This window comes from Leptinotarsa decemlineata, unplaced genomic scaffold (assembly GCF_025532065.1).
Source record: "Leptinotarsa decemlineata unplaced genomic scaffold, Ldec_3_MD MMD2_P_RNA_scaffold_14, whole genome shotgun sequence".
Taxonomy (NCBI): domain Eukaryota; kingdom Metazoa; phylum Arthropoda; class Insecta; order Coleoptera; family Chrysomelidae; genus Leptinotarsa; species Leptinotarsa decemlineata.
Window position 1 is genome coordinate 11,961,537 of NW_027412528.1, and position 27,341 is coordinate 11,988,877.

Genomic DNA, 27,341 nt, shown 5'->3' on the forward strand with positions numbered 1-27,341 from the left:
TTTTTCTAAATGATTTTTTGGTAGGTGTTCTGATTGAAGTGCTTTTATCAAAGAGATTTTAAATAACAGTTGTACAAAAAATAATTTTTAAAGAATTTGATTTCTAGGTAGCCGTGGAAATATCAAGCTCATGACAGTTTGGTGACTTTTATAAGTAATTGATAAATGGTTATTGACGGTGTTTCAAAAAATCGCCAAAATGAATGCAAATATTGATTATTCAAACGAAGTTTGAATAATCAATATTGAAATTATTTATTATACACGGCAGTGTGATCAAATCATTGCCAGAACTTGTAGAAAATTCAACCAAATGTATCCTGAATCAACACTAATGAACGAGAGGAAGTTTGTAAGATTACAAAATGATTTCCTTAACTATGGCGCCATGTTAAAAGCGCCTTCAACATTACCAAAACCTGTTACTTCAAATGAGGACAATACTGTTAACGTTTTGGCATATTTTTATGCATATCCAGAAGCTTCCATTCGCAGTGCAGAAAAAGATTTAGGTGTATCACATGCTCCAGTACAACGAATTTTGAATACTCACTGAAAACTGAAATTTAAAAATCACACAATAAACTTAAGCAAGAAGCTTGCCTCAGGTTGCTATGCGCTAAGAGTGATTTCTAGAGAACTAGGCTACTCCCATTCAAGAACAGCTTATTTCGCTCTAATAGATCACCATATTGAATATGGAATTGCCTTCTGTTCTAGAGATTTATTTCAAATGATTTTTGTGCTCCAAAAAAGGACTGTCCGATATATGTACAAAGCAGCTCCCAGGGATCCATGCAAGCCTCTTTTCATAGCTCACGGTATTCCAACAGTAACTGCCCTGTTTATCTTGGAATCAATTTGCTTAATAAAAAAAAATTATTCTTGTGCATCTCCCCCTTCCCCATATAATACTCGTAGCCACAATAGTAACATAGATCTGCCTATTCATGCGAGCTCCCTTGTTAGGGATTCAATTATATTCAACGGGATCAAACTGTTCAAACACTTACCAGCCCGAATTGAAGAAATTATAGTGCTTAACAAATTCAAAAAAGCAGTTAAAATGCTACTTGTTGATAGGGCCTATTATTCAGTTCAGGAGTATCTTGACGATTCATTTGAATCTTAACTTTTATTTCCATGTCTTGTTATTTCCAGCTGAATATCTCAGTGTATTTCACATTTTTAGTTTATGTTTATTGTATTTTGTTTAAATTGTGTATGTTTTTTTTATGTAGATTTTTGTTATCTTACATATTACTTATGACTTTGTCTACAAGATGTAGTTCTTCAGAAAATAAAGTATATTTGATTGATTGATTGCATCCGTATGAATTTACCAAAGTTCAAGCTCTAAAAGCAGAAGACTTAGAACGTCGAATGCATTTTTGTGAATCCCTTTTAATTCATACACAGGAAGATCGGGAATTTTTGTCAAAAATAATTTGGAGCGACGAATCAGAATTTACGAGGGATGGTATTTTCATTAGAAGGAATAAACATTTTTGGGCTGATCATAATCCTCATGTTACAAAAGAAATGGGTTTTCAAGAAAAATATGACCTGAATGTTTTCTGTATTCTGAAGAACAATAAAATTAGCTTTTTTATTTATGAAGACACACTGAATGCAGAGAGATATCTCCAAATATTAAGGACGACTGTAACCGTATTTCTTGAAAATTTGTCTTAAGAGGAATATAGGAATTCGTGGTTTCAACTGGACGGAGCGCCAGCTCATTCCACCCAGGAAGTTTCCAGGAAACTTAACGAACTCTTCGACGATCGTTGGTTTAGGCGTTTAGGGCCCTGGGATTGGCCACCGAGATCATCCGATCTCATGCCACTTGACTTTTTTTATGGTGTGTTTCAAAAGAAATGGTATACAGTACTCCAGTGCTTACCAAAGAAGAATTGCGACGGCGAATAGTGCGGAGTATTGAAGATCTGGATCCCCAGGAAATTGAAAAAGCAACCACAAGTCGAGTACAAAAAAACATTTTAAAGTGTTTAGAATGTAATGGACAACATTTTCAGCATTTATTGTGAAAATGTAATATTTTGTTTACAATTTTGTTATTTTGAATCATCCTATTCTGTTATTGTCTGTACTTTCACATGTTTCAGCCCACAAAATCCTACTTTTTACCTAGAAATGACTGATTTTTGGTACAGTTGTTTCCTGGAAACTTTGAGACATAGTTAAGGAAATTATTTTGTAACCTTACAAACTTCCTCTCGTTCATTGGTGTTAATTCAGGATACATTTGGTTGAAATTTTTACACGTTTTGACAATGATTTGATCACTTTGTTAATGTGTATTATAAATAATTTCATAAGAACTTCGTTTGAATAATCGATATTTGCATTCATTTTGGAAGATGATTCGAAACACCGTCGATAACTCTCTGTAAATTACTTATAAAAGTAACCGAACTGCTATGAGCTTGATAATTCCATTGCTACCTAAATCCAAATTCTAAAAAAAAAATTATGTTTCTAGAAGAAGCGACTTTATCGAGAAAACTTGACGATTTAGGTATAGGGACATGATATATCATGTTGAAGCATTTTTCACCATCTTTCAGTTCACCGAGTAATATACAAGGGGTTTCATTTGATAAAAAGACATTTTTACTACTTCTATGCACAACGAAAATAATAATAATTTTAGCACACCCTGTATGATATGGAGTCGATTTCTTGGTGTTATTTGAATATTTCGAGTTTGTCCAAACTATCATCAAAATATCAACTTTTCATGAACTTAGAGTACTGATGTACTTAATTTCAATTAAGGCTATGTTTTGGACCATATTTAGCACAATTTATTTTCTATCTCGAAAACAGATAGAGATAGGTATAGGACATTAACAATAAAAAAGTATTAAAATACTAGAGCGATTCCAAAAATGTATCAATATACGGGGTGTTCCATTTGAAAAAATTAAGTTGCTAGGACTTTTTGATGGAAGTGGCAACGCCGCAATGCTAAAAATATTTTAGATCGATAGAACACGTAAGGAAATGTGAGAGGTGAAATTTTCAGAAAAAGCATGCTTTGCGTTTTCCAGAAACGTCTAACCTACCATCGACCGTGAGTCACGCTGTATAATAAGTTCCTTTTGCCCTTTTCAGGATTTTAATAGCCGTTTTTTTGTAAAATGAATATCGTTTCCCAATCAGTAGAAAGTCCCCAAAAAACTAATCCGTATGACAGCTTAGACTGAAATAACCCCATGTAAGCTGCTCTCGAAACATAAGAGGAAACAAATTCATTGATTCTACGAAGCAGATAAAGAGTGCTGGACAGCTTAGTGAAGAGATCTTTGATGCGTTCTTTCCAATTTAGTTTTTGATCTAGCGTTACCCCCAAAAACTTAATGGATTTTTGATTGTCCTTCAGTTCTTTTAGTGTGAACGTAATTATTTCAGTTTTCTTGACATTCAAGCATAACTTATTGGCTGCAATGCATTGTCAGTCAGTTGCTTTGGATATTTATGTTCAGGGTGACTCTCATAAATAGTAGTATCATCGGAACACTGAATCGTGTTGAGGGGGTTCATATTATGTGGAAGATCATTAACATATATTAGGAATAGTAGGGGTCCCAAGGTTGACCCTTGAGGCACACCTGCAGTTACACTTATTGCTGGAGATTTCACACACTACTTTCTTCTACAACGTGCTTTCGTTCGGATAGGTAAGAATCGATCAAATCAGCTGTTTTCCCCCTAATTCCATAGTACAGAAGTTTATCGAGTAGAGTCGAGTGTGACTTACAGTCGAATGCCTTCGAAAGGTCACAGAATACGACTGAGAGTTTGTCTGAATCCAAACTGGGACTTTGAGGGCAAGTCGTTCGAGTCCATGAATTGTATTATCCTACTATTCATTGCAGCCTCAATGAGTTTTGATAAAGTTGGGATTATTGAGATTGGACGGTAGTTTTTATCTCATTTTTGTCTCCTTTTTTGAATACAGGGGTCACTTTACTGAATTGAAGCTTCTGGGGATACACACCTGTCTCAAAGCATTTGTTCATTATTTTGGTGAGAAGTTTTACTAAAATCACTCTTTCATGTTTTTCAACATCTTGTTACTTAATCCATACATATCAAGAGCAGTCCTATCCGAGAGATTTCCAATAATTTGACGAACTTCTATGGAGTTTACAGGCGTGAAGAAAATACTTTTATGGAATTGTATATAAGATGAAATAAGTTTCTTTGGATCAACCGGAGTATATTGTTCCATCTTGCTCGAATAGTAATTTTCCTTTTGGTTGATAATCTTATGTTTGTGGTTTTTTTGCAAGTTTTATTTAAGGTGTCAAATCAAGCGAAAAAATTTTACAGTAATTATTTAAATATTTATTTTACTTTGAACTATGAAGGAAGTTTTAGAAAATGTTGTTAATTAACAAGTGTCTAGATCAGAGGTCTCCAAACTACGGCCCGCGGGCCAAATCCGGCCCGCCAGTGTCATCAATCCGGCCCGCGACAGCCAATGATTTACTGTCATCAATCTGGCCCGCGACAGCCAATGATTACCTAATTGTTGTTACTATTGCTGTGATAAGTTGAAGAAGAAAACACAGAATGATAATTAGTCGGTTTTATTTACTTGCAAGGTAAAACTTAATGACAGAAATGATGACAAAGAAAACTTAACTTAAGTATCTAAGTTTAAGCATATTAATAACTAACAAATAATTGAAATGAATCACAGTAAAACACAAACACTAATGAGATTTATGTAATTGTGATTTTCCACCGACAATACTTTGTAGTTGTGGATCAATTTTACTTGTACCAATTATCAAAAGAGATTTAAGATGCTCATCGGTTAATTGAGATCTGTAAACATTATTTGTGTACTTCATCTTAGAAAACGTTTTCTCACACAAGTAAGTAGTACCAAAAACAGAAAACAACCCACGAGCAAATTTATGCAAATTATCAAATTGTTACAGAGGAAGACTCTTATAAAATTCCAACAAAGATGAATTTTGATATTTTTTCTTAAGCATATCACTGCACCGTGAATCAATAATTTCCATTTGGAATTCCGGAGCCTGGGTTTCAATGTCAGAATCAAAAGGATTTTGAAAAAGCTCAATTTCATTCGCAATTACATCAAAATCTGAAAAACGAGTATCAAAATTTATCTTCAAAGCACTCAAAGTTTCGATTGTAAAATTGACGGGAAATTCAGTCTCTGTAGTGTGGCTGAATATTTCACGTTTCAAAATGTGTCAAACATGTTTTACGTAATTGCGATTGAAATAGTATTATTTTCTGCCTGAAGGATTTGATATTGGTGTATAAATCAGGAAGAAGCCGATTTTCTTCTTGTAATCTCAAATTCAGTTCGTTCATATGATTTGTCAAATTGACATGGAAGGCTAACTTCCACATCTATTCACTATTTTCTAAATCGGCAAAGGGGCGCTGCTTCTCATTTTGAAAAATTTCGATCTCTGCTCGAAGTTCAAAAAAGCGCTTAAGGACTTTTCCGCAACTAAGCCAGCGTACGGCAGTATGATATGGTAAATCATTTTCTCCAATCTGTTGAATAAACTCGCGGAATTGTCGGTGATTCAGCCCAGTGGATCTGATGAAGTTAACAACTGATATGACTGGTTTTAGAACTTCAGACATATCCAAACATTTTCCGCACAAGGACTGTTGATGAATGATACAATGTAAGACTAATGTTTTTGAACCACCATCATTTTCTACAGCCTCTGACACAAGTGCAACCACTCCTTTACTTTTACCATACATATTTTTGCCTCCATCAGTTGTTATAGATTTCAAGTTTCTCCATCGAAGGTTCTTTTTATTAATGGCATTTTCACCTCCTTTAAAAATATCTGCCCCATTTGTCGTGCCGTGAATACTATCAATATCAAGAAGTTCTTCATACACTTCATAGCTTTTATCTACTCCGCGAATAAAAATCAAAACCTGAGCAGTATCTGACACATCCGTTGACTCATCCAATGCTAGAGAAAACCACTCATGATGTCCATTTTTGTCAGACAGTTGAGATGATATATTTTCTGCGATGTCTTGCACCCTCCGAGCCACGATGTTTGCTGACAAACTGACACTTTTAAATAAATTTACCTTTTCGGGGCATATTTCTTCGGCTACTGCAATCAAGCATTCTTTTATCATTTCCCCATCGGTGAATGGTTTGCCACGTTTTCCGATTTCAAGAGCCACACGAAAGCTGGTGCGAGTTGCAGACTCTTGTTCAGTATTCGCTTTGGTAAACAAAGATTACTGCGATTTGAGTCCGCGTTTCAAAGCTTCAAATTTTTCCTTCCGCAAACTTCCTGTATACTTGGAGTAACTTTAAAGATGTTTCGATTCATAGTGTCGTTTAATGTTATAGTCTTTGAGAACAGCTATGGTTTCATTACAAATTAAACATAGCGCCTTATTACTGGACTCAATCACAAAATACTGAAAGTTCCATTTTTCTTGGAACGTTCTGCATTCACTGTCGATTTTTCGCTTCTTTTCCATACTAACAAATCACACATTAAAACAATAAGTCAAATCAAAATACTTTTATTGACGGGTGTTTCTTTATTTCACAATAGACAGTTTCGCTTCCTTTGCCTTTCCTACGCAGACTAATTCGCAGTTGTGCCGCCAGCCTTTTTATATGCACTTATTACTGCCATCTCGAGGTGATCGGAATACACTAGCTAGAACCGGAACTTTTTCGAACCAAGGCGGTAATTCCAAATATTTACCACTACTCGCCACTAGATGTCGTTAAGTGTCACAATACACAATAATAATTGAAATACAAAAAAAACGTGAGTTTGTTTAGGTCACGCACTTTGCGACTATCCTAGTCTAGAAATACAGTTAAGGGCAGAAATTGGCCCTTGGAACAAACTGAAAAAATCATTATGGCCCGAAGGCTTCAAAGTTTGGAGACCCCTGGTCTAGATTACTGAAAAATCAACTTTAATGAAAAAATTCCAATGGAATCAGTTCTCTATGGTATTTAGATTATATCATGAATTTTTTAATTTTTTTATTTACTTTAAGTACCTTAAAAACATTATTATCAAGTTACGTACTCGCTTAGAGGCCGTGCGCGCAATCTAAAAATGGCGCGCGGACGGCTATTTTCAGCGTTAAATTGAAATTTTAAATAATGGAGGTACCATTTCGTGAGTCGGAACTTTTTCTCAGTAAATTTCCTTCTCCTCAAGGACCTTTTTTTCAAAATTCAAAAACATTTATAGTTAACGAACTATAAACAACAAAACTGAACACTGCTTTTTAGGGTCTTTAATTGTTTATAACTTTTTGAATTTTTTATGAAGTAATTTACTTTTTTTTTCACAATAATCTAGACAATATTCCAGATCGAATGAGCCTAACCACTTAACTTTACTAAAAGTTTGTTCATTTAACATGAATTTAAACTTAAATCCCAGACGACATTATCGGCGTCCCAACATCTTCCCATAGAACCTAAAACAAAATTGTTGCGGATTATTCATAAACAAACTCGAGTTTGGTACTCATTCGATATTAGCATGACAAGAAATTTTGGTATATGATGAATTTTGATATTTTCAGGGAACCATAGAACAAGAAGGTTCGTTCAATGAACTTGCCAGAGGCGATAATTTGTTTGCCAAACTTCTGACGGAAGAGCCCGAAGAAGAAGAAGATGACGACAATGAAACAAAGGAGATGAACCGATACTCAAGATCAATATCACAGGCCGTAAGTATTCTCGATTTCAAAGTCTTTTCTTTCTTTTCGATCTTTTCTCAAAAATTTTCCACATTCAGTTAAAATAATAATTTTCATCGCAAATATACCGGGTGTCAACGAATCTATTAGACAAGTCATAACTTCTAGACTATTAGGTGTATCAAAACGAGGTTTGGTACAGATAAATGGTATGTGGAGAGGAGAGTTTTCACATATTTTTCACTTTCCGGTCACTTCCGGTTTCAGCGGAAATGGCTCCGGTTCTGAATTTTTAAATGGAACACCCTGTATATTGTAACATTTTTGGATTTCTGAGACAATTCTGGATCAGAAACTGACATTTCCGGAAGTTTTTCAGCCTACTTGATTTTTTCAGAGTCACTTTTAAAATTGCATCTAGGTGGCCATGATCGGACGTAAACTAATCTATGGACCTCAGGTGATATCAGAAAATTGCAATAGCGGAGTTTTAGTGACTAGTGTGTTGAATATGAATGAGACAAGTTTACAAAATAACATTTTCGTGTTTAACTATTATTTTTCAAATGGCGACCATTTTTTGACAAGCACTTTCCGAAAAAAGGATTTTTTGACAAATCTAACGATACTAATTTATTTGCGATTGGATTACAAATTAGAACATAAATTAAATATTACTGAGGAAAATACTCGATACAAATTCATTTACTTTTGTCAAGGGTGCCATGGATAGGAATGATGCATAATATTTTGCGGTTATTTCCATCAAGTCCACTTTGGAGAACAAAACGCTCACCTAGGTTATGACAGTGACATAAGCTTTATGAGCAGAAAGTAGAAGTTTCTTTTGATTTTCGTTAATTTTAGTTTAATTTTTCGTCGAAATAATGAATACTCAAAGTGAAAAAGTGGATATGTTGTTATTGTTTGGAGAATGCCACAGAAATTCAAGGAAAGCTGCTGAGTTGTATGCTCAGAGATATCCCAATCGGCAACACCCATCTCATCAGTATTTTCCCTATGTTGAGAGTCGTTTTAGGCAAGAGGGAAATCGAGACGCAGAACAGAGGTTTGTCATAAATGAGGAGACTGAGATTAACGTTCTTGCTATGGTAGAAGTTGACAAAACGGTTTCTTTAAGAGAAATTAGTAGAGAAATGCAGATAAGTCACGAATCAGCAAGATAAATACTGAAAAAGCACGGATATCGAGCATTTAAATATCAGTTACATCAACATTTGTATGCCGACGACGGCAATAGAAGAGTAGTATTTTGTGATTGGTTGCTTCAAAATCATAGAGTTAACCCAAATTTTATCAACTTCATTCTATTTTCCGACGAATCACGGTTTACAAATAATGGCATGTTTAATAAGCAGAATTGTCGGTACTGGGCCCAACAAAATCAACATGCAATGAGAGAGGGCAATTTTCAAGAAAGGTTTGGCGTCAATGTCTGGGCTGGTATCGTTGGAAACAGAATAATTGGTCCAATATTGTTTCAAGGTCAGTTAACAGGGGTTAGATACTTGGGTTTTCTTCAAAATGAAATCGAGGATCATCTTAATGATATGCCTTTAGAAGTTTTACGGCAAATTTACTTCCAGCAAGATGGAGCACCACCCCATAATAGCAGAGACGTACTTGATTTTTTAATAGAGCATTTTAATAATAGAGTTATTGCAACCAACGGTCCAGTACGGTGGCCTGCCCGCTCACCGGATCTGACTGTGTTAGATTTCTTCATTTGGGGATATGTAAAAGAAAGGGTCTACTATGCAACAGCCCCAGCCACTCTCGAAATCTTAGAAGAAAGGATTCAACAGGCATTTAGAAGTATATCGCCTCAAATGTTACAAAACGTGTTGAGAGAAACAATTGAACGAGCTGAAATGTGTCTTGAACAAGGAGGGATGCACTTTGAAAATTTACTATATTGGAATTTTCAAGAACTTCGGATATTGCAAAAAATCTAAGTGCATCGCTGAAATTATTTGTTAAATTTGTTGATCCAATCGCAAATAAATTAGTAACGTTAGATTCGTCAAAAAATCCTTTTTTCGGAAATTGCTTGTCAAAAAATGGTCGCCATTTGAAAAATAATAGTTAGACACGAAAATGTTATTTTGTAAACTTGTCTCATTCATATTCAACACACTAGTCACTAAAACTCCGCTATTGCAATTTTCTGATATCACCTGAGGTCCATAGATTAGTTTACGTCCGATCATGGCCACCTAGATGCAATTTTAAAAGTGACTCTGAAAAAATCAAGTAGGCTGAAAAACTTCCGGAAATGTCAGTTTCTGATCCAGAATTGTCTCAGAAATCCAAAAATGTTACAATATACAGGGTGTTCCATTTAAAAATTCAGAACCGGAGCCATTTCCGCTGAAACCGGAAGTGACCGGAAAGTGAAAAATATGTGAAAACATTCCTCTCCACATACCATTCAACTATACCAAATCTCATTTCAATTCTCCTAATAGTCTAGAAATTATGACTTGTCTAATAGATTCGTTGACACCCGGTATATACATCGTGACTCACGGTCGATGGTAGGTTAGACGTTTCTGGAAAACGCAAAGCATGATTTTTCTGAAAATTTCACCTCTCACATTTCCTTACCTATTTATCGATCGGAAATATTTTCAGCATTGCGGCTTTGCCACTTCCATCAAAAAGTCCTAGCAACTTTATTTTTTAAATGGACACCCCGTACAATAATACATTTTTGGAATTGCTCTGGTATTTTAATACTTTTTTGTCAATAATGTCCTATACATATCTCTATCTGTTTTCGAGATAAAAAATAAATTGTGCTAAATATGGTCCAAAACATAGCCTTAATTGAAATTAAGTACATCAGTACTCTCAATTCATGAAAAGTTGATATTTTGATGATAGTTTTGACAAACTCGGACAAACTCAAACAACACCAAGAAATCGACTCCATATCATACAGGGCGTGCTAAAATTACTATTATTTCCATTGTGCATAAAAGTAGTCGAAAATTCATTTTTTTCAAATGAAACCCCCTGTATATTACTCGGTATATTGAAAGATGGTGAAAAATGCTTCAAAATGATATATCATGTCCCTATACCTAAATTGTCAAGTTTTCTCAATAAAGTCGCTCCTTCTAGAAACATTATTTTTTTATAGGACTTGGATTTAGGTAGCAGTGGAATTATCAAGCTTATAGCAGTTCGGTTACTTTTATAAGTTATTTACAAAGAGTTATCGACGGTGTTTCGAATCATCTTCCAAAATGAATGCAAATATCGATTATTCAAACGAAGTTCTTATGAAATTATTCATTATACACATGAACAAAGTGATCAAATCATTGTCAGAGCGTGTAAAAAATTCAACTAAATGTATCCTGAATTAACAACAGTGAACGAGAGGAAGTTTGTAAGGTTACAGAATAATTTCCTTAACTATGTCTCAAAGTTTCCGGGAAACAACTGTACCAAAAATCAGTCATTTCTAGGTAAAAAGTAAGATTTTGTGGGCTAAAACATGTGAAAGTACAGACCATAACAGAATAGGATTATTCAAAATAACAAAATTGTAAACAAAATATCACATTTTCACAATAAATGCTGAAAATGTTGTCCATTAGATTATAAACACTTTAAAATGTTTTTTGTACGCGACTTGTGGTTGCTTTTTCAATTTCCTGGGGATCCAGATCTTCAATACTCCGCACTATTCGCCGTCGCAATTGTTCTTTGGTAGGCACTGGATACTGTATACCCTTTCTTTTGAAACACCCCATTAAAAAAAGTCAATTGGCGTGATATCGGGTGATCTCGGTGGCCAATCCCACGGCCCTGAACGCCTAAACCAACGATCGTTGAAGAGTTCGTCAAGTTTCATGGAAACTTTTTGGGTGGAAAGAGCTGGCGCTCCGTCCAGTTGAAACCACGAATTCCTATATTCCTCTAAAGGCAAATTTTCAAGAAAATCGGTTACAGTCGTCCTTAATATTTGGAGATATCTCTCTGCATTCAGTGTGTCTTCATTAATAAAAAAGCTAATTTTATTATTCTTCAGAATACAGAAAACATTCAGGTCGAATTTTTCTTGAAAACCCATTTCTTTTGTAACATGAGGATTATGATCAGCCAAAAAATTTTTATTCCTTCTATTGAAAATACCATCCCTCGTAAATTTTGATTCGTCGCTCCAAATTATTTTTGAGAAAAATTCCCTATCTTCCTGTGTATGAATCAAAAGGGATTCACAAAAATGCATTCTACGTTCGAAGTCTTCTGCTTTTAGAGCTTGAACTTTGGTAAATTTATACGGATGTATTCCGTGATTTTTCAAAAGTCCTTGTATTGAAGCATGTGATACACCTAAATCTTTTTCTGCACTGCGAATGGAAGCTTCTGGATATGCATAAAAATATGCCAAAGCGTTAACAGTATTGTCCTCATTTGAAGTAACAGGTTTTGGTAATGTTGAAGGCTCTTTTAACACGGAGCCATAGTTAAGGAAATCATTTTGTAATCTTACAAACTTTCTCTCGTTCATTGGTGTTAATTCAGGATACATTTGGTTGAATTTTTTACACGTTCTGACAATGATTTGATCACTTTGTTCATGTATAATTCCATAAGAACTTCGTTTGAATAATCGATATTTGCATTCATTTTGGAAGATGATTCGAAACACCGTCGATAACTTCTTGTAAATTACTTATAAAAGTAACCAAACTGCTATAAGCTTGATAATTTCACTGCTACCTGAATACAAATTCTGAAAAATAATAATGTTTCTAGAAGAAGCGACTTAAATGAGAAAACTTGACGATTTAGGTATAGGGACATGAGATATCATCTTGAAGCATTTTTCACCTTCTTTCAATTTACCGAGTAATATATAGGGGGTTTCATTTGAAAAAAATTACTTTTAACTACTTTTATGCACAATGGAAATAATAGTAATTTTAGCACGCCCTGTATGATATGGAGTAGATTTCTTATTGTTATTTGAATATTTTGAGTTTGTCCAAACTATCTTCAAAATATCAACTTTTCGTCAATTGAGAGTACTGATGTACTTAATTTCAATTAAGGCTATGTTTTGGACCATATTTAGCACAATTTATTTTTTATCTCGAAAACAGATAGAGATAGATGTAGGACATTATCAACAAAAAAGTATTAAAATACTAGAGCGATTCCAAAAATGTATTAATATACGGGGTGTTCCATTTAAAAAAATAAAGTTCCTAGGACTTTTTTATGGAAGTGGCAACGCCGCAATGCTGAAAATATTTTAAATCGATAGAACAGGTAAAGAAATGTGAGAGGTGAAATTTTCATAAAAATCATGCTTTTCGTTTTCCAGAAACGTCTAACCTACCATCGACCGTGAGTCACGCTGTAGATATATAATTATTTCTATCTATTTCTATATTTCTGTCGTATCCGTTTGAAAATGTTGGTATAGGACGAAACTGCAGTAATTTTCATAATTATGAACAATTACTTTCCTGTTTCAGAGTGTTGTCAGCGGTAGGAGTATAAAAATTGAAAAACCGTCAGAAAAAATCCAACAAGAAATACATCGGGGAATCTCCCGTAAAGAACTTCAAGAAGAATCATCCAAGGGAAAAGTTGGGGGATCGCTTCTACTGAAATACTTTTCGTCAGGAATGTCCTGTTTCAAAATATTCATCATATTCGCGATATTAGCCTTCACACAAGGAGTCTCCAATGGTATTGACTGGTTCATTAGTTTCTGGACTACCATCGAGGAATATAGAAATGTAACTTTGCCAGAAGAAGATACAAAAAATATACCAACTGTTGACTGGTCAACTGAAACATGTCTTTACATTTATGGAACAGCGTTATTCATTCTACTTTGTGGAACACTCTCAAGATCGATACTGTTTTATAAATTTCTCATGAAATGTTCTGTGAGGTTGCACGCTATGCTTTTCAAAGGAATTATTCATGCCCCAATGAGATTTTTTGACACAAACCCAAGTGGAAGGGTTCTCAACCGATTTTCTAAAGACATTGGTTCAATAGATGAACCTCTTCCGAGAGTGCTCTTCGAGAATATGAGGGTACGCTTACACGAGTATGTTTTGTTAATATATTTTTCATAATGGGTTTTTTTCAGACTTTTACACAAATGGCTGGTTCTTTGGCATTAGTTCTATATGTGAACCCCTACACCATTATTTTATTGGCAGTTCTGGTTTTCGTTTTCTCACTCCTGAGAAGGGTTTATTTGAAATCATCCAAGAATATCAAGAGACTCGAAGGAATGAGTAAGTATTATATTTAATAATAATAATAATAATAATAATAATAATAATAAATAAGCAAGGATGGCCACTAACACCCTTGGCCTTTGGTGAGTTGCGACACCACTTACCCGAGCAACTGGTGCAAAACTGGAAGCCCAGGCGCACCCGGGAAGGAGAACTCTATTCTCCCTCCGGTGCCGACCGTGGGTCCACAGGGCTAACCACCCGGTGGACTCAACACTTGGTTCCCAACAATCAAGGAAGAGGCCCCCACAATCGACCCGCTCGGAGGGGTCAGAGGCAAGGTGGTGGGGCCCATAACGATGATTTGCCTACCGACGACAACCCTGGCAACGACAACGGACGCTTTGAGTGGACGCATGAGCTGAGAGATAGCCTTATGCATTGCTACGTGAGTAGTGAGCCCGCGCGAAGAGGGTACATGGCGAGATTGCATGCTCTGTGGTGTGAAACACATCCGGAGCATGCCGCCTTTTCCGCCCAAAATCTTAGGGATTCCGTATCCTATCTTTGGCGGCAGGGCTATATAGCTCCTCTCCAGTCTGCTAACGAAGTGGTAGAAGTGGCAGTTCTACCACCCGTTGGCACGGCTGGAGAGGAGACTCGCACCATACCACCAATGGAGACGACAATCAGAACACGCAGGGCGCTCCACAGAATTAGGCTCCTGAAGCCACAAGAACTGGCTCGTTTGGATGCGGAGGTTCATAGGGTTCTAACAGAAGAGGCTGACATCTAGCAAATCAACACCGCCGTGTATAACGTCGTCCAATCGCTTTCCGAATCGGAAGGACGAAATCCCGGCCTTGCGGTTCGGAAGATTGAACGGCGTGTACACAAGATGGAGGCTAAGATCACGTCGGCGAGACAACACGTGTCTCGTATCCAATGTGTGATGGATTACAGGGCGGCCAACAGGCCTTTCACGCCCGCAGTGCGGCGAATAGCCGCCAAACTGCGACGTATCCATCACACTTTGAGTCAAGGCGTGCTGCTGACCATCAAACAGCACAGCCTTGATAGGATACGAATGCTAGTGGCTGCTAAGAAGTCACTAGTGAGGCGAGCGAGAAGTATCGCGGAAAATCTTAGGTTCCGCGAGAAACCTTCTCGCTTATTCCAAGAGCCTCCACGTGTTGTGGATAATCCGCCGACTGCTGATCAGGTGGAATCCTTCTGGAAGGATATCTATGAACACCCGCAGCCACTCAACTTAGACACTCCAGCCCTAGCGCAGTTCGAAGCTTTCAACAGAGAGCTTCGACAGCCTGAGCTCAATGAACTGCGCAACCCGATAATCCCGGATGACGTTCGAAGAGCCCTTGTTGGTTCCAAGAACTTTGCTGCTGCAGGCCTAGATGGGCTGAACACTTATTGGTGGAAAAAACTACCAAGTACCCACCGCCATCTGGCCAGGGTTTTCAACTCATGGCTGGATGGAGAGCAGCCGATTCCGGATTGGTTTGTCGAGGGGCGGACCGTTCTTATCCCCAAAAGCGGAGATTTGTCGATTCCTAAGAATTACAGACCGATAACATGCTTGAATTCGTGTTATAAGTTGTTTACAAGCATCTTATACACACGAATACTCACCGCAGTTGACCGAGTGTTCGAACGGATATATGAGCAGAGAGGGTCGAAGAGAGGAGTTGCTGGATGTAAAGAGAATCTGCTCATCGATATATGTGTAACGCAGGACTCGATACAATATAAGCGTAACCTCTCTATGGCCTGGATCGATTACCGTAAGGCATTTGATACAATTTTGCATGAGCTCATCTTGCGTTTGCTCAGATGCCTTGCGGTACCCGACAACATAGTGAGATGCATTGAACAACTGACACCACTTTGGCGAACTCGCTTCACCGTAACATCTGGTCAAGCAAGAGTTCAAACAGGGTGGGTCACTTTCAGAAGGGGTTTATTTCAGGGTGATTCCCTCAGCCCCCTTCTATTCTGCATCTCACTATTGCCATTATCCGTTGCGCTTAGAAAGACTCGAGGGTATAACTGTGGCACCCCCGGAAACCGGAGGCACAAGGTCACCCATCTGTTTTATATGGATGATCTTAAACTTTATGCCTCTGGAGAAAAGGATCTCCATCAGTCCTTGAGGGTGGTGGAAGAGTACACGCATGCTATCGGTATGAAATTCGGGATAGACAAATGTGCAATGGTTCATCTCAAAAGATGACGATGCGGGGACTACGGAGAGGATGTGCAGCTCGTAGATGGAAGCATCCTACACCATCTGGATGCCGGAGAGACGTATACTTACCTCGGGGTGGAACAACGCCACTCAAAAGAGGTAACTGCAGTGAAAAACTCTCTCCGCGGCAAGTATCAGCACAAACTTCGACAGATCTGGTCATCGGAACTGTCGGGGAAGAACAAAGTAGCTGCAACAAATATGCTTGCCGTTCCAATCTTACTCTACTCGTTTGGAGTAGTGAAGTGGACTCGGGAGGAGCTGTATCAACCCGACGTAAGGACCCGAAAAATGATGCATCTCTATAGGAGTTTGCATCCCAAATCGTCCGTTCCACAGTTGTACTTCCCCCGACAACAGAGAGGTCGTGGACTTTTGAGTTTGGAGTGTCTACATGACAGAATGGTACTGGATACAGCCTGTAAAGTCGTCAGGAGTTCGGATCCCCTTCTCTGCATGGTCCGTGACCATGAGAGAGCAGGAATTGGAGCATTTCTTCTTAGGGCAGCTGCTCGAGCAGCTGATGAACTCGGTATAGTTTTCGACTCTGAACGAGGTGACTACAACTCTGTCACCGAGTTGGAACCTGTTCAGCAAAAAGCTCAGATAAAAGCCGTAGAGATCACCTTACTCCTGCGGAGACACAGGGATAAGCCAATGCATGGGGTCTTCTTCAATAACATTGAAGACCTTGGCTTATCAAAGCGCCTGACGTTCGCTTTTCTCAGGTAGAGTGGGCTGAAGTCGGAAACTGAGGGGTTCATCGTGGCTTGCCAGGATGGTGTCGTCAACACCTTAGTCTACCGCAGTCGCGTGATGGGTATAGAGGTTCCTGACACGAGTTGCAGGGCCTGCTGCGAGGCGCCCGAGACTCTAATGCACTTGCTATCAGCATGTCCAGCATATGCAGTCTCGGCCTATATCCATCGACATAATGCGGCCCTAAGAGTGCTATATTATCATATACGGCACTCTTACGGTATTGACGAGACCCCGGTGTTGCCCTACGCTCCGGGGGATATTGAATCCGTTGCGGGGAACGAGAAGTGCCGAATTTATTGGAACTATTCGTTCCCCACCCTCAGGCTCATACAAGCTAATAAGCCTGATGTAGTCCTTCTCGACCACCAGACCAAAACGATATTTGTCGTGGAGTTTTCAGCTGCTGTCGAGACGAATATCGTCAGGAAAAACGGATAAATTATCGAGATTTTCTCTTCGAACTCCGCAGACTCTATCCAGATCACTCTGTCAAGATGGTCGTTCTGATTATTGGAGTCCTTGGTGGAATGATGTCTTCTCTACTCTCGAATCTCAAAATCATACCGGCTTGCCGCACTAAGGCAGAAATCTTAGCTGCACAGATGCAGAAGTCTGTCATTCTTGGCTCAATGCGTTTGCTCAGGGCACACGATTCTCGGACCCAATGATCACTCACCCCACGGTGTGGGGAGTGGTCATTGGTTGATTATGCTGGTGCGCCCTCCCGAATGTATCGGGGCTTCGGGGGATAGGGCCTGACCAGCGCACACTAAGGGAAAAATAATAATAATAATAATAATAAAGTTTATTGCAGTACAAACAGGTAAAATATAAAATATTTTTACATTCTAAAGTATTTCGATACGAAAAAGAATTTCAGTGCTAATAAACAATGATCCAATGATAATACTGAGTTGGTGAATACAAAAGATGTGAAGTAAGGAGAAAAAAAAATGTGTAATATATATATATATATATATACAGTGTGGCTCATTTTTAATGGAAACACCCCCCTAAAATTTGAAGTTGTAAATCGATTTCAATAATTTTTTTTTAATGTCAAGTACTGAAAGGTCTACCTTGGGACAAAATTTGAAATGTTTATTAAAGTTTCAGGGCATACTACGATGTTTTTTCTTAGTCGAAAATCGGGATTTTTTATTAGCGATTTTTTATTGAAAAAATCATTACGCCACTGGATTCAGAGTGCCTCTAAACAGGTATGACCAAAATTTCATTGAAAAATATTCATTATCAACAAAGTTATGACAACTCGAAAATTCGAAAACTCACACAGCTAACAGTCACAATATATCATTTTTTTATGATTTCAACAATAAAGTGCCGCCAGATGAAAAAAAAAACAAATAGCGTAAATATTTTTAATGAAAATAACGGAATTACATTCACACAATTCAACTAACAATGAAGCAAAAAATTTCAATAAACGTAACTAATAACTAATTATTGAAATGTTTCGATTCAGTGCAACAATTAATTCTAACTCATATTCTAGTAGCCTCTACTAATCCACCACGTATTACAATACATGTGTCGTAGCGCTTACGAATGTTTCTGATTACGTTCCTTAGTTCTTGAGGGTTAATATCTGCACATACCTGTCGAATTCTTGCACAAAGTTCATTTCTATCTCTGAAGCGGTTTTTGTAAACCTTTTGTGTGAGAAGTCCCCAGAGAAAAAAGTCCAAAACTGTGAGGTCTGGAGATCTGGGTGGCCACTCTATAAACGGACTACCACAGCCTATCCATCGGTTTAGAAAATGTTCGTTAAGCCATTGCCTCACAGCTCTGGCATAATGCACTGAACACCCATCTAACTGGACATTTAAATTTGATCGTTCATTGATTGGCAGCTCATGAATAGCATCCCAAAACTCTGTGTTTGAAAATTCTAGAAACCTCTGCGCATTGATGTTTTCCTCAAAAAAGAAAGGACCAATAATTCGTTCGTTCAATATCCCACACCAGACGTTGATTTTTTGGAAATACTGGCTTTTACAGTTTATTACCCGGGCGCTTCAACGCCCCTCGATCTTCTCTGTGCCCTTTACTGCCCCCGAATAGGCCTCCAGTGCCCACAAGGGGCCGTTATCGCCCACTTTGAGAAAGACTAATTTAAATAAAAGGTGTGTTGGAAGAAATTAACAAAGTAGAAAGTAGAAATTGTTCGTTTAACTTGAAAATCATGCTGAAAATATGATCGAATCGTTATTTTACATTATCGGAAAGCTGGAATATTTGTATGAAATTTTTGAAAGTGTTCCTTTATGTCAGATAGGTGTTGCTCTATATTTTCAATAGTATATGACAGCCATACTTTTAGTGTTTTTCGCGGAACCGTAGGGTCCTGCGATACCCTTGTAGGGATTCCGCAAGAGACTGGAAACAATCCTTCTCTCTGTTCAACCATTTTCATGTGACGTATAGAAGTAAACACAAGTAAATTCACTCCCGGTCGGTGTCTTTGATGTATCGGGTGGAGATTTTATTTTTTGTTGGCGTGTGGCGGAGCAGGCGGGTGTAGACTAAGAGCTATTGTGCATCCCTGCACGAGGTTCGATCAAAATGTATGTGACCATGATCTGACTTCATCATTGCTACGAGAAGCTCACAGTGAATTTCTCATATGATTGTGTGCTGTTTAGGAATTGATAAAAATTAAGACAAGGCGGTGATATAATAATATATTTTGTAAAGAAAAATTATACAATTTAGGTCAAAAACTTATGCAAATCTATTCTAAAGATTTTTCAGAATGACGAGAAGGGTGAGAAATGTTGATTTTTGAAAACATTGTTTTGAGCTGGTTGCCTATGCAATCAGTGGCACTCAAATTGTTGAAATAATTAGGAAATTCTGTCTCTAGATGAATGATACTTTGTAAAATTGAATTTGGAGGCATATATAAACTTCCAAACTGTTTGGCTTCTGTATTACTATATGCCTTGAAATAACTATATACATTAGGAATCATACGTTGAAAGGTAAGACCTCGTTAGTCCTTAGCTCGCACAAGTTTCTCAACTTCTGAGAGTTGTCGTTCGTATGGGGGCGACAGCTGATTAACGGAAAAACAGATTTTAAACAGATTTTCCAAACAGATTTGTTTCATTTAGTGTGATACTAGCCGCCGTGGCAAAATTTGTACATACTTTACATGAATGTTTTTTAAACATTTTCCCAAAAGATATCCACAAACATAACCCGAGCTGTTGCCTTCAGGAATGGCTAGAATTCAACTCAACTCAACTCAAAGGTTTATAGGGATTTTTTGGAACTTACACAAGAATCTTCATTCTATTTATGTCAGCATCTGTAATATTACATATAATCTCACTAAAGTCTATCCAAATCCAAGATAGAGTGGATGTAAACATTGGCATGCCCTACGCATGTGATATTGAAAATCCCAAGAATTGGCCAGGGTCGTATTCAGAACCAACATCTTGTTGATCGCAAATGCTTTTTCATACTTAGGAAAACTTTTTCATAATAACGAGTGAAATGCACAAGTTTTGCAGTTTAACGGGAAAAATGCAGATAATATGTGTAATATAGAAATATTTTCATTGGATTTTTCACAGCGCACTCGAGCATTATATGAAAGGGGACGTAATTATTTCTTCATTGAAAATTTTCATTTCATGTAATATCAAAAGGAATAATAATCAAAATTATTCAACTGGATGAAATTGTCTCTTCATCAGTACTGTCATCCTCACCGATCTGAATTATCATGGGCTCGATTTGTGCCTCTATTATGTTATCAAGCTTCCAGATCTTTGTCTCGACTTCCGATATCACATGCCGAACACACTTCTTCCATTTCTCCGCTGTGACTCTTTTCGAAGCCTCATCAAAAAGTAATTTGAACGTGTTGAACGTGGTGTTATGCTGAGCTACAAAATTCTTCACATCCGCCCATATTAAGTCGATGGGATTGAGCTCGCAGTGGTATGGAGGCAGGCGAAGGACAATTTTGTTTTGGCCTGCTGCCATCTCATCGACTATATATTTTTGGTATTCAAGCTTGAGCTTCTTGACAATTTTTAGTAACTGTACTCGTAGCATTGAGTCTTCGAAGCTAATATTCTTTGATCGCAGCCAATTTTGGATTTCAACCTTCTTTGAAGACGTCGGAATCTTCTCTGAGGTGCATTGTCCATTACAATCACAGCATTATCCTCTAGATGGGGTAGAACTTTGGAAAACAACTTTTCGAAAGATTCACCGTTCATTTCTTCGTGATAATCTCCAGTTTTCTTCGACTCGAAATACCACAGCCCTTCAGCAACAAACCCATTCTCATTGCTGATGTGACAAATAATAAGCCGTTTTCCCTTACCTGAAATTATGAAGAGGTATGTAAGTGAATAAAACAAATACGAGGGTTACTTTTTATGTATTGAGATTGAGGCAGGTCTTAATATAAATATAAGTTTACCTGATGGATTTGTTAATCCGGTGGATAGTCCATCTAGAAAGGCCCTACTAGATGAGGTCACAGTTTTATCGACCCATACTTTAGGGGTAGTATGACCAGCATTAACCCAGGTTTCATCCATATAATAAATTGTTCTCTGTTGTTCCCTATAATATTTAATTTTGGTCAAATAGTCTCTCCTCCATAACACAATTTCCCCTCTATCCAATAATAAACTATTGCGCCTTCGTTTTTTCCATACAAAATTCAAATGATTCAATACTTTATGGAATGTTGACCGCTTGAAACTTGGCAATAAAGCATCTTCATTTATTTCTGTGAGTACTTTGTCTATCGTGGGTATTTCATTTCTGAAAAAGTACTCATGCACTTTCCTCCTGATTGCATGTTTATCAGCATCATCTATCGATTTTATAATGATTTGACGATTCTGATTTGTATTCGGTTTGGAAAATGTATGATTTTGTTTATATTCCCGTAAAACATTGTAAATCGAATTGCAACACATTCCAATTTTATCGGAAACTTTCGATACGACTTCGTCGACAGTCGATGTCTCAATTTCTTCCATCTCTTTCTTGAACACTTTTAAAATCACTTCTTTCATCTCAACACTCAAATGTCTTTTTTTGGAACGTTTCCTAGCTGGACTCAGAGGATAGCTCACAGTGTCATCAGCAGTGTTTGTACTGGACATCTTGGAAAACAATTTCAAACAATATACTATAACGCACGCCATACAAACACGCAAACGACTGATTACAACCCTGTACTGGTACCGAACTCGTACCAAGAAGGCGAATTCACCAATGAACGCTGCCCTTTCCATCTGACACTGGGCGATCACGTGAACATCACGCTTCGGTTTTGTTTTGCTTCACTCTATCTTGGATTTGGATAGACTTTAGTATCGTCTAGACAGTTAGTTCCTTCTGCCTGTGTGGAATACTGATGAGTAAATGTGTTTTTGAAAACTCTGATAATATGAATAGAAGGTGGGTTTCTGGCATTTCCACACATATTTCTCAGTTGACCAAAATAATTTTCCACGCAGTCCTGATATATATTCCTCGTCAATATGTAGAAGTTCCTTCACTACTTAGGTTTTTCCAAAGTTGCAGAAATGCCGAAATTGTTATCTGCCACCCCTCAATGAATCTCATTCGTCTATCATGGTTTTTCATTTTCTTGATATTACAGTAAATTTGCTGAAAAATATTTCCATTTCTTTCAGAAAATCAATTTGTTTTGGTGTTCCGAAAAAAGGTTTATTGAAATTCATATTCTGCTATAGAAGCCGTTTTCTTGTTCAATAATTCCTTAAAACCAACTATTCTATCTTTTCCTATATTGTAGAATAAGTGTGATTTGATGCCCGTTTCATAGAAACAAATGGTATTAAATAGATTGAATGAGAATGTGATTAGAGACAAAAAAGAAGTAGTTTAGCACGTTTATTTCGTTTGGTTTTGAATCGTTTTCCTTAAGTAACTTTTTTATATTATTGGGTTGGTTTTTATAAATCAAAACTTTAGTATAACATACAATTTCTTAGTTTTGGGTTGCCTAGTTTGCTAATTATGAAGTTTGTAAATCGAATGAAATTCTAATGTTTTTTGTTATTGATGACAAAATGTATAAGAATAGACATATTTGCTATTCATAGTAGATTATTTGGAACATATAAATAAAGTAGGCATTTGATACTTTGGTTTCGCAGAGATTTCAGTTGAAGTAATTTTTTTCCTACAGATACATACAAGCCAAATCGAAAACTTGATTTTCCTTTGAAGATTTCCAGTGGAACTTCGATTGTTTTGTCATTTTATATCATTACTTGTGGGGTATATACTATTCGTGAAGTTCAATTTCATCAAATTAATATCATAAAAAAAGTCTGCTTATTAATGACCCCACTTTACAGCGTGACTCACGGTCGATGGTAGGTTAGACGCATATGTTACAACTACATACGCCAACTCACGTTATTTTAAGGAGGATTATTGGTTAGTCATGAAGGACTTTCTACAGTTGGACTGAATACTACTTCGTCATCGTCAGTAACTTCACAGGGATTTAATATTACCAATAGCACGAACTGCATGTGTGAACTTTTCAAAATGATTTTTTGGTAGGTGTTCTGATTGAAGTGTTTCTATCAAAGAGATTTTCAATAATAGTTGTACAAAAAATAATTTTTAAAGAATTTGATTTCTAGGTAGCCGTGGAAATATCAAGCTTATGACAGTTTGGTGACTTTTATAAGTAATTGATAAATGGTTATTGACGGTGTTTCAAAAAATCGCCAAAAATGAATGCAAATATTGATTATTCAAACGAAGTTCTTATGAAATTTTTTATTATTCACGGACAGTGTGATCAAATCATTGCCAGAACTTGTAGAAAATTCAACCAAATGTATCCTGAATTAACACCAATGAACGAGAGGAAGTTTGTAAGATTACAAAATGATTTCCTTTACTATGGCGCCATGTTAAAAGCGCCTTCAACATTACCAAAACTTGTTACTTCAAATGAGGACAATACTGTTAACGTTTTGGCATATTTTTATGCATATTCAGAAGCTTCCATTCGCAGTGCAGAAAAAGATTTAGGTATATCACATGCTTCAGTACAACGAATTTTGAAAAATCACGGAATGCATCAGTATAAATTTACCAAAGTTCAAGCTCTAAAAGCAGAAGACTTTGAACGTCGAATGCATTTTTGTGAATCCCTTTTAATTCATACACAGGAAGATCGGGAATTTTTGTCAAAAATAACTTGGAGCGACGAATCAGAATTTACGAGGGATGGTATTTTCATTAGAAGGAATAAACATTTTTGGACTGATCATAATCCTCATGTTACAAAAGAAATGGGTTTTCAAGAAAAATATGACCTGAATATTTTCTGTATTCTGAAGAACAATAAAATTAGCTTTTTTATTTATGAAGACACACTGAATGCAGAGAGATATCTCCAAATATTAAGGACGAATGTAACCGATTTTCTTGAAAATTTCCCTTTAGAGGAATATAGAAATTCGTGGTTTCAACTGGACGGAGCACCAGCTCATTCCACCCAGGAAGTTTCCAGGAAACTTGACAAACTCTTCGACGATCGTTGGTTTAGGCGTTTAGGGCTGTGGAATTGACCACCGAGATCACCCGATCTCACGCCACCTGACTTTTTTTATGAGGTGTTTTAAAAGAAAGGGTATACACTACTCCAGTGCCTATCAAAGAAGAATTGCGACGGCGAATAGTGCGGAGTATTGAAGATCTCGATCCCCAGGAAATTGGGGATCTTTAAAAAAGAAAAAGACGTGTAGGTGGCGCCCCCTACGAGTAAAAGCAATAAGAACATCAGGTTCGAATTCGACACCTCAAAAACCTCCTATTACCAAGTTTACTTTAATTAAGTTCAGTATTTCAAAAGTTATTTGAAAAAAAAAACAAAATAAAAATAAAACTTCAACATCCTGTATCTTGGAAACGAAGCGTTTCCGGACATTTATTCATTTGAACAATTCATATTAGAATATTGTGAGGAATCACCTCCTGAAGTTGGCCAAAGTACTTTTGAATCACCCTGTATACTGCAGAGAACTGAAATGAGTTGAGGAGTATGGAATGAGTTCAGTAGTCGTCTTCTAACAGTAAATTTTGACAAAACCATTTTCATTCCCTTCACGTCATACCCCAAATTTCTTCCAACATATAAATCCCTCAACATTACTTTGTGTAATAAAGAAGTAGTGAAAATATCCACAGCACATAATATAAAATACTTAGATATCATTGTAGATTCACACTTGAAATTGAAGGACCATATAAATGCCACTGTTAAGAAACTTCGGTATGCGCTTTAATTACGATAATATTCCCTACATCCAAGAAATGAGAACACTATACTATGCCCTTGTGCAAAGCCTCATTAATTACGATATAATTGCATGGGAAGCAGCATATTCCAATCATCTGTCTCCGCTGGAAATGACACAAAAGAGAATTCTTAAAGTTATTTTCAGTAAGCCACAAGACTATCCAACGGAAATGTTATATAATGAAACCAAAGTGATGGATGTCAGGCAGCTTTTTTTCTTGAAAATAGTCTTCAATCTACACTGAAACAAAAAACGGCGACTAGTAGTAGCCATGTACATGATACTCGAAATAGGAACTATGTAGGTACTCACAATACCTAGACCTGAAAAAAACACCCTAACGAGAAATTACACCTATCTGGCTTCTCGGTTCTACAATATGATATCTAACAGTTAATATAGTATATATTTATAAAATTATTACAATGTGTTAAAACAACGATAAAAATAAAATAAATACAACGATAAAAATTAATTGGCGTTCCGGGGCGACTTCATTGATATCTAATGAACTGAAATTAGTAAATTCTATATATTCATTCCTCAAGCAATTGATTGCCTGGATAAACGCCCAACCACGGGAAAAATCCACCAGTTCATTGACATAATATATTTTAATGTAATCCTCCTCAAATTTTATTAATATTGTATTGTGAATAGTCTTTGTATAAGCGAGTATAAATAGGGTGAGTATGTGTTTGTGACTGTGCAGACTGTGTTATTGTGTCAATATACATTAATTTGCTAATATGTTCATAGTTATTAAATTATTCCTACCCTCTCTACAAACAGGGAAAACCCTCGTGGAGTTCAACCATTGTTTTTTCATTATAAATCGAAATTTTGTATCATTCTATGTATTGATATTCTGAAATGAATGTTATTATTATTATTAATTAAGAAAAAGTTCGAATAAGAGTATAATAATAATATGCCATTCATTCGTATTGAAATCGAGTGATTCTCATTGCAACTTATAATTTTCATCTTGAATTTTCATATGTATTTGGTCCCAAGAGTAATTTCAATTTCTATTTCAGTGAGGAGTCCAGCTTTCACACATCTGTCTGCTACACTTCAAGGATTAACAACAATCAGAGCTCTTGATGCCGGAGACATTTTAGAAAAGGAATTCGATAGACACCAAGATTATTACACAAGTGCTTTCTTCATGTTCGTCTCCACAAATGCAGCGTTTGGTTTCACTTTGAATATGTGTTGTATAATATTTGTAGGAATACTTACCTTCAGTCTCATAACATTTAAAGATTGTAAGTATTCAAAAATCGTTATCATATGGAATAACATCTCTTTTAGTAGACCCAAAACAGTATTTTGAAAACACCGATTCATAGACCTTATTCTTTTTCCATATTAGTTAGCTATGCTAATGAGATATGTCTTTTATTACCCATTTTAACCATTAATGCAAATTTCATCAATTCGGACTTCCATTGTCTAATATGATATGAATTGATTTGAATTCCCTGAAAGAATCTGTAAAAAATTAAAAAGGTAAGCTGAAAATTAACACTTATATTGAGCATAAAAACTGAAATTACACTGAAATACAAGCAACAGCCAAAAAATAATGATGGTGGTTGGATTTCATCAATCGACTATAATAGGAATCATCAACACTCTAGTATACCGTATTCCACAAGGTTCCGCCACGAGGTCTGAAAATGGTAAACTTGAGCTCCATAAAAAAAAGCAGTGGATTTTGAGCCAGAAACAATGTTTTTTTATTAAATGACGTATTTTCAGACACCCTATACATATCGAAGAATGGCACGTTAAACCGATAAAACCCCCTGTCATGTTTTTTCTTAAATGATACACCCTGTAGACATTGAACAATCGCAGGCTAAAACGATTGAGCCCTATTAAACTGTCAAGTTTCTTTCTTAAATGATGTATTTTGAGACACCCTGTACACATTGAAATGATGTTTTTTTTTCTTAAATGATGAGACAC

At 36.6% G+C, this 27,341-nt stretch overlaps 1 protein-coding gene across 2 annotated transcripts in view; it reads left to right on the forward strand.

Moving 5' to 3' along the window:
* The window catches only part of LOC111516694 (probable multidrug resistance-associated protein lethal(2)03659), a 231,046-nt gene that overhangs the window by 150,591 nt on the left and 53,114 nt on the right, over positions 1–27,341 (forward strand). Inside the window, exons 9-12 of one of the 2 annotated variants that reach the window (XM_074179373.1) lie at positions 7,621–7,770; positions 13,260–13,832; positions 13,889–14,039; positions 26,405–26,635. In XM_074179373.1, coding sequence (XP_074035474.1) covers positions 7,621–7,770; positions 13,260–13,832; positions 13,889–14,039; positions 26,405–26,635 — 1,105 coding nt within the window. The remainder of the gene's footprint in view (positions 1–7,620; positions 7,771–13,259; positions 13,833–13,888; positions 14,040–26,404; positions 26,636–27,341) is intronic. The other variant, XM_074179379.1, reaches the window with a different exon arrangement.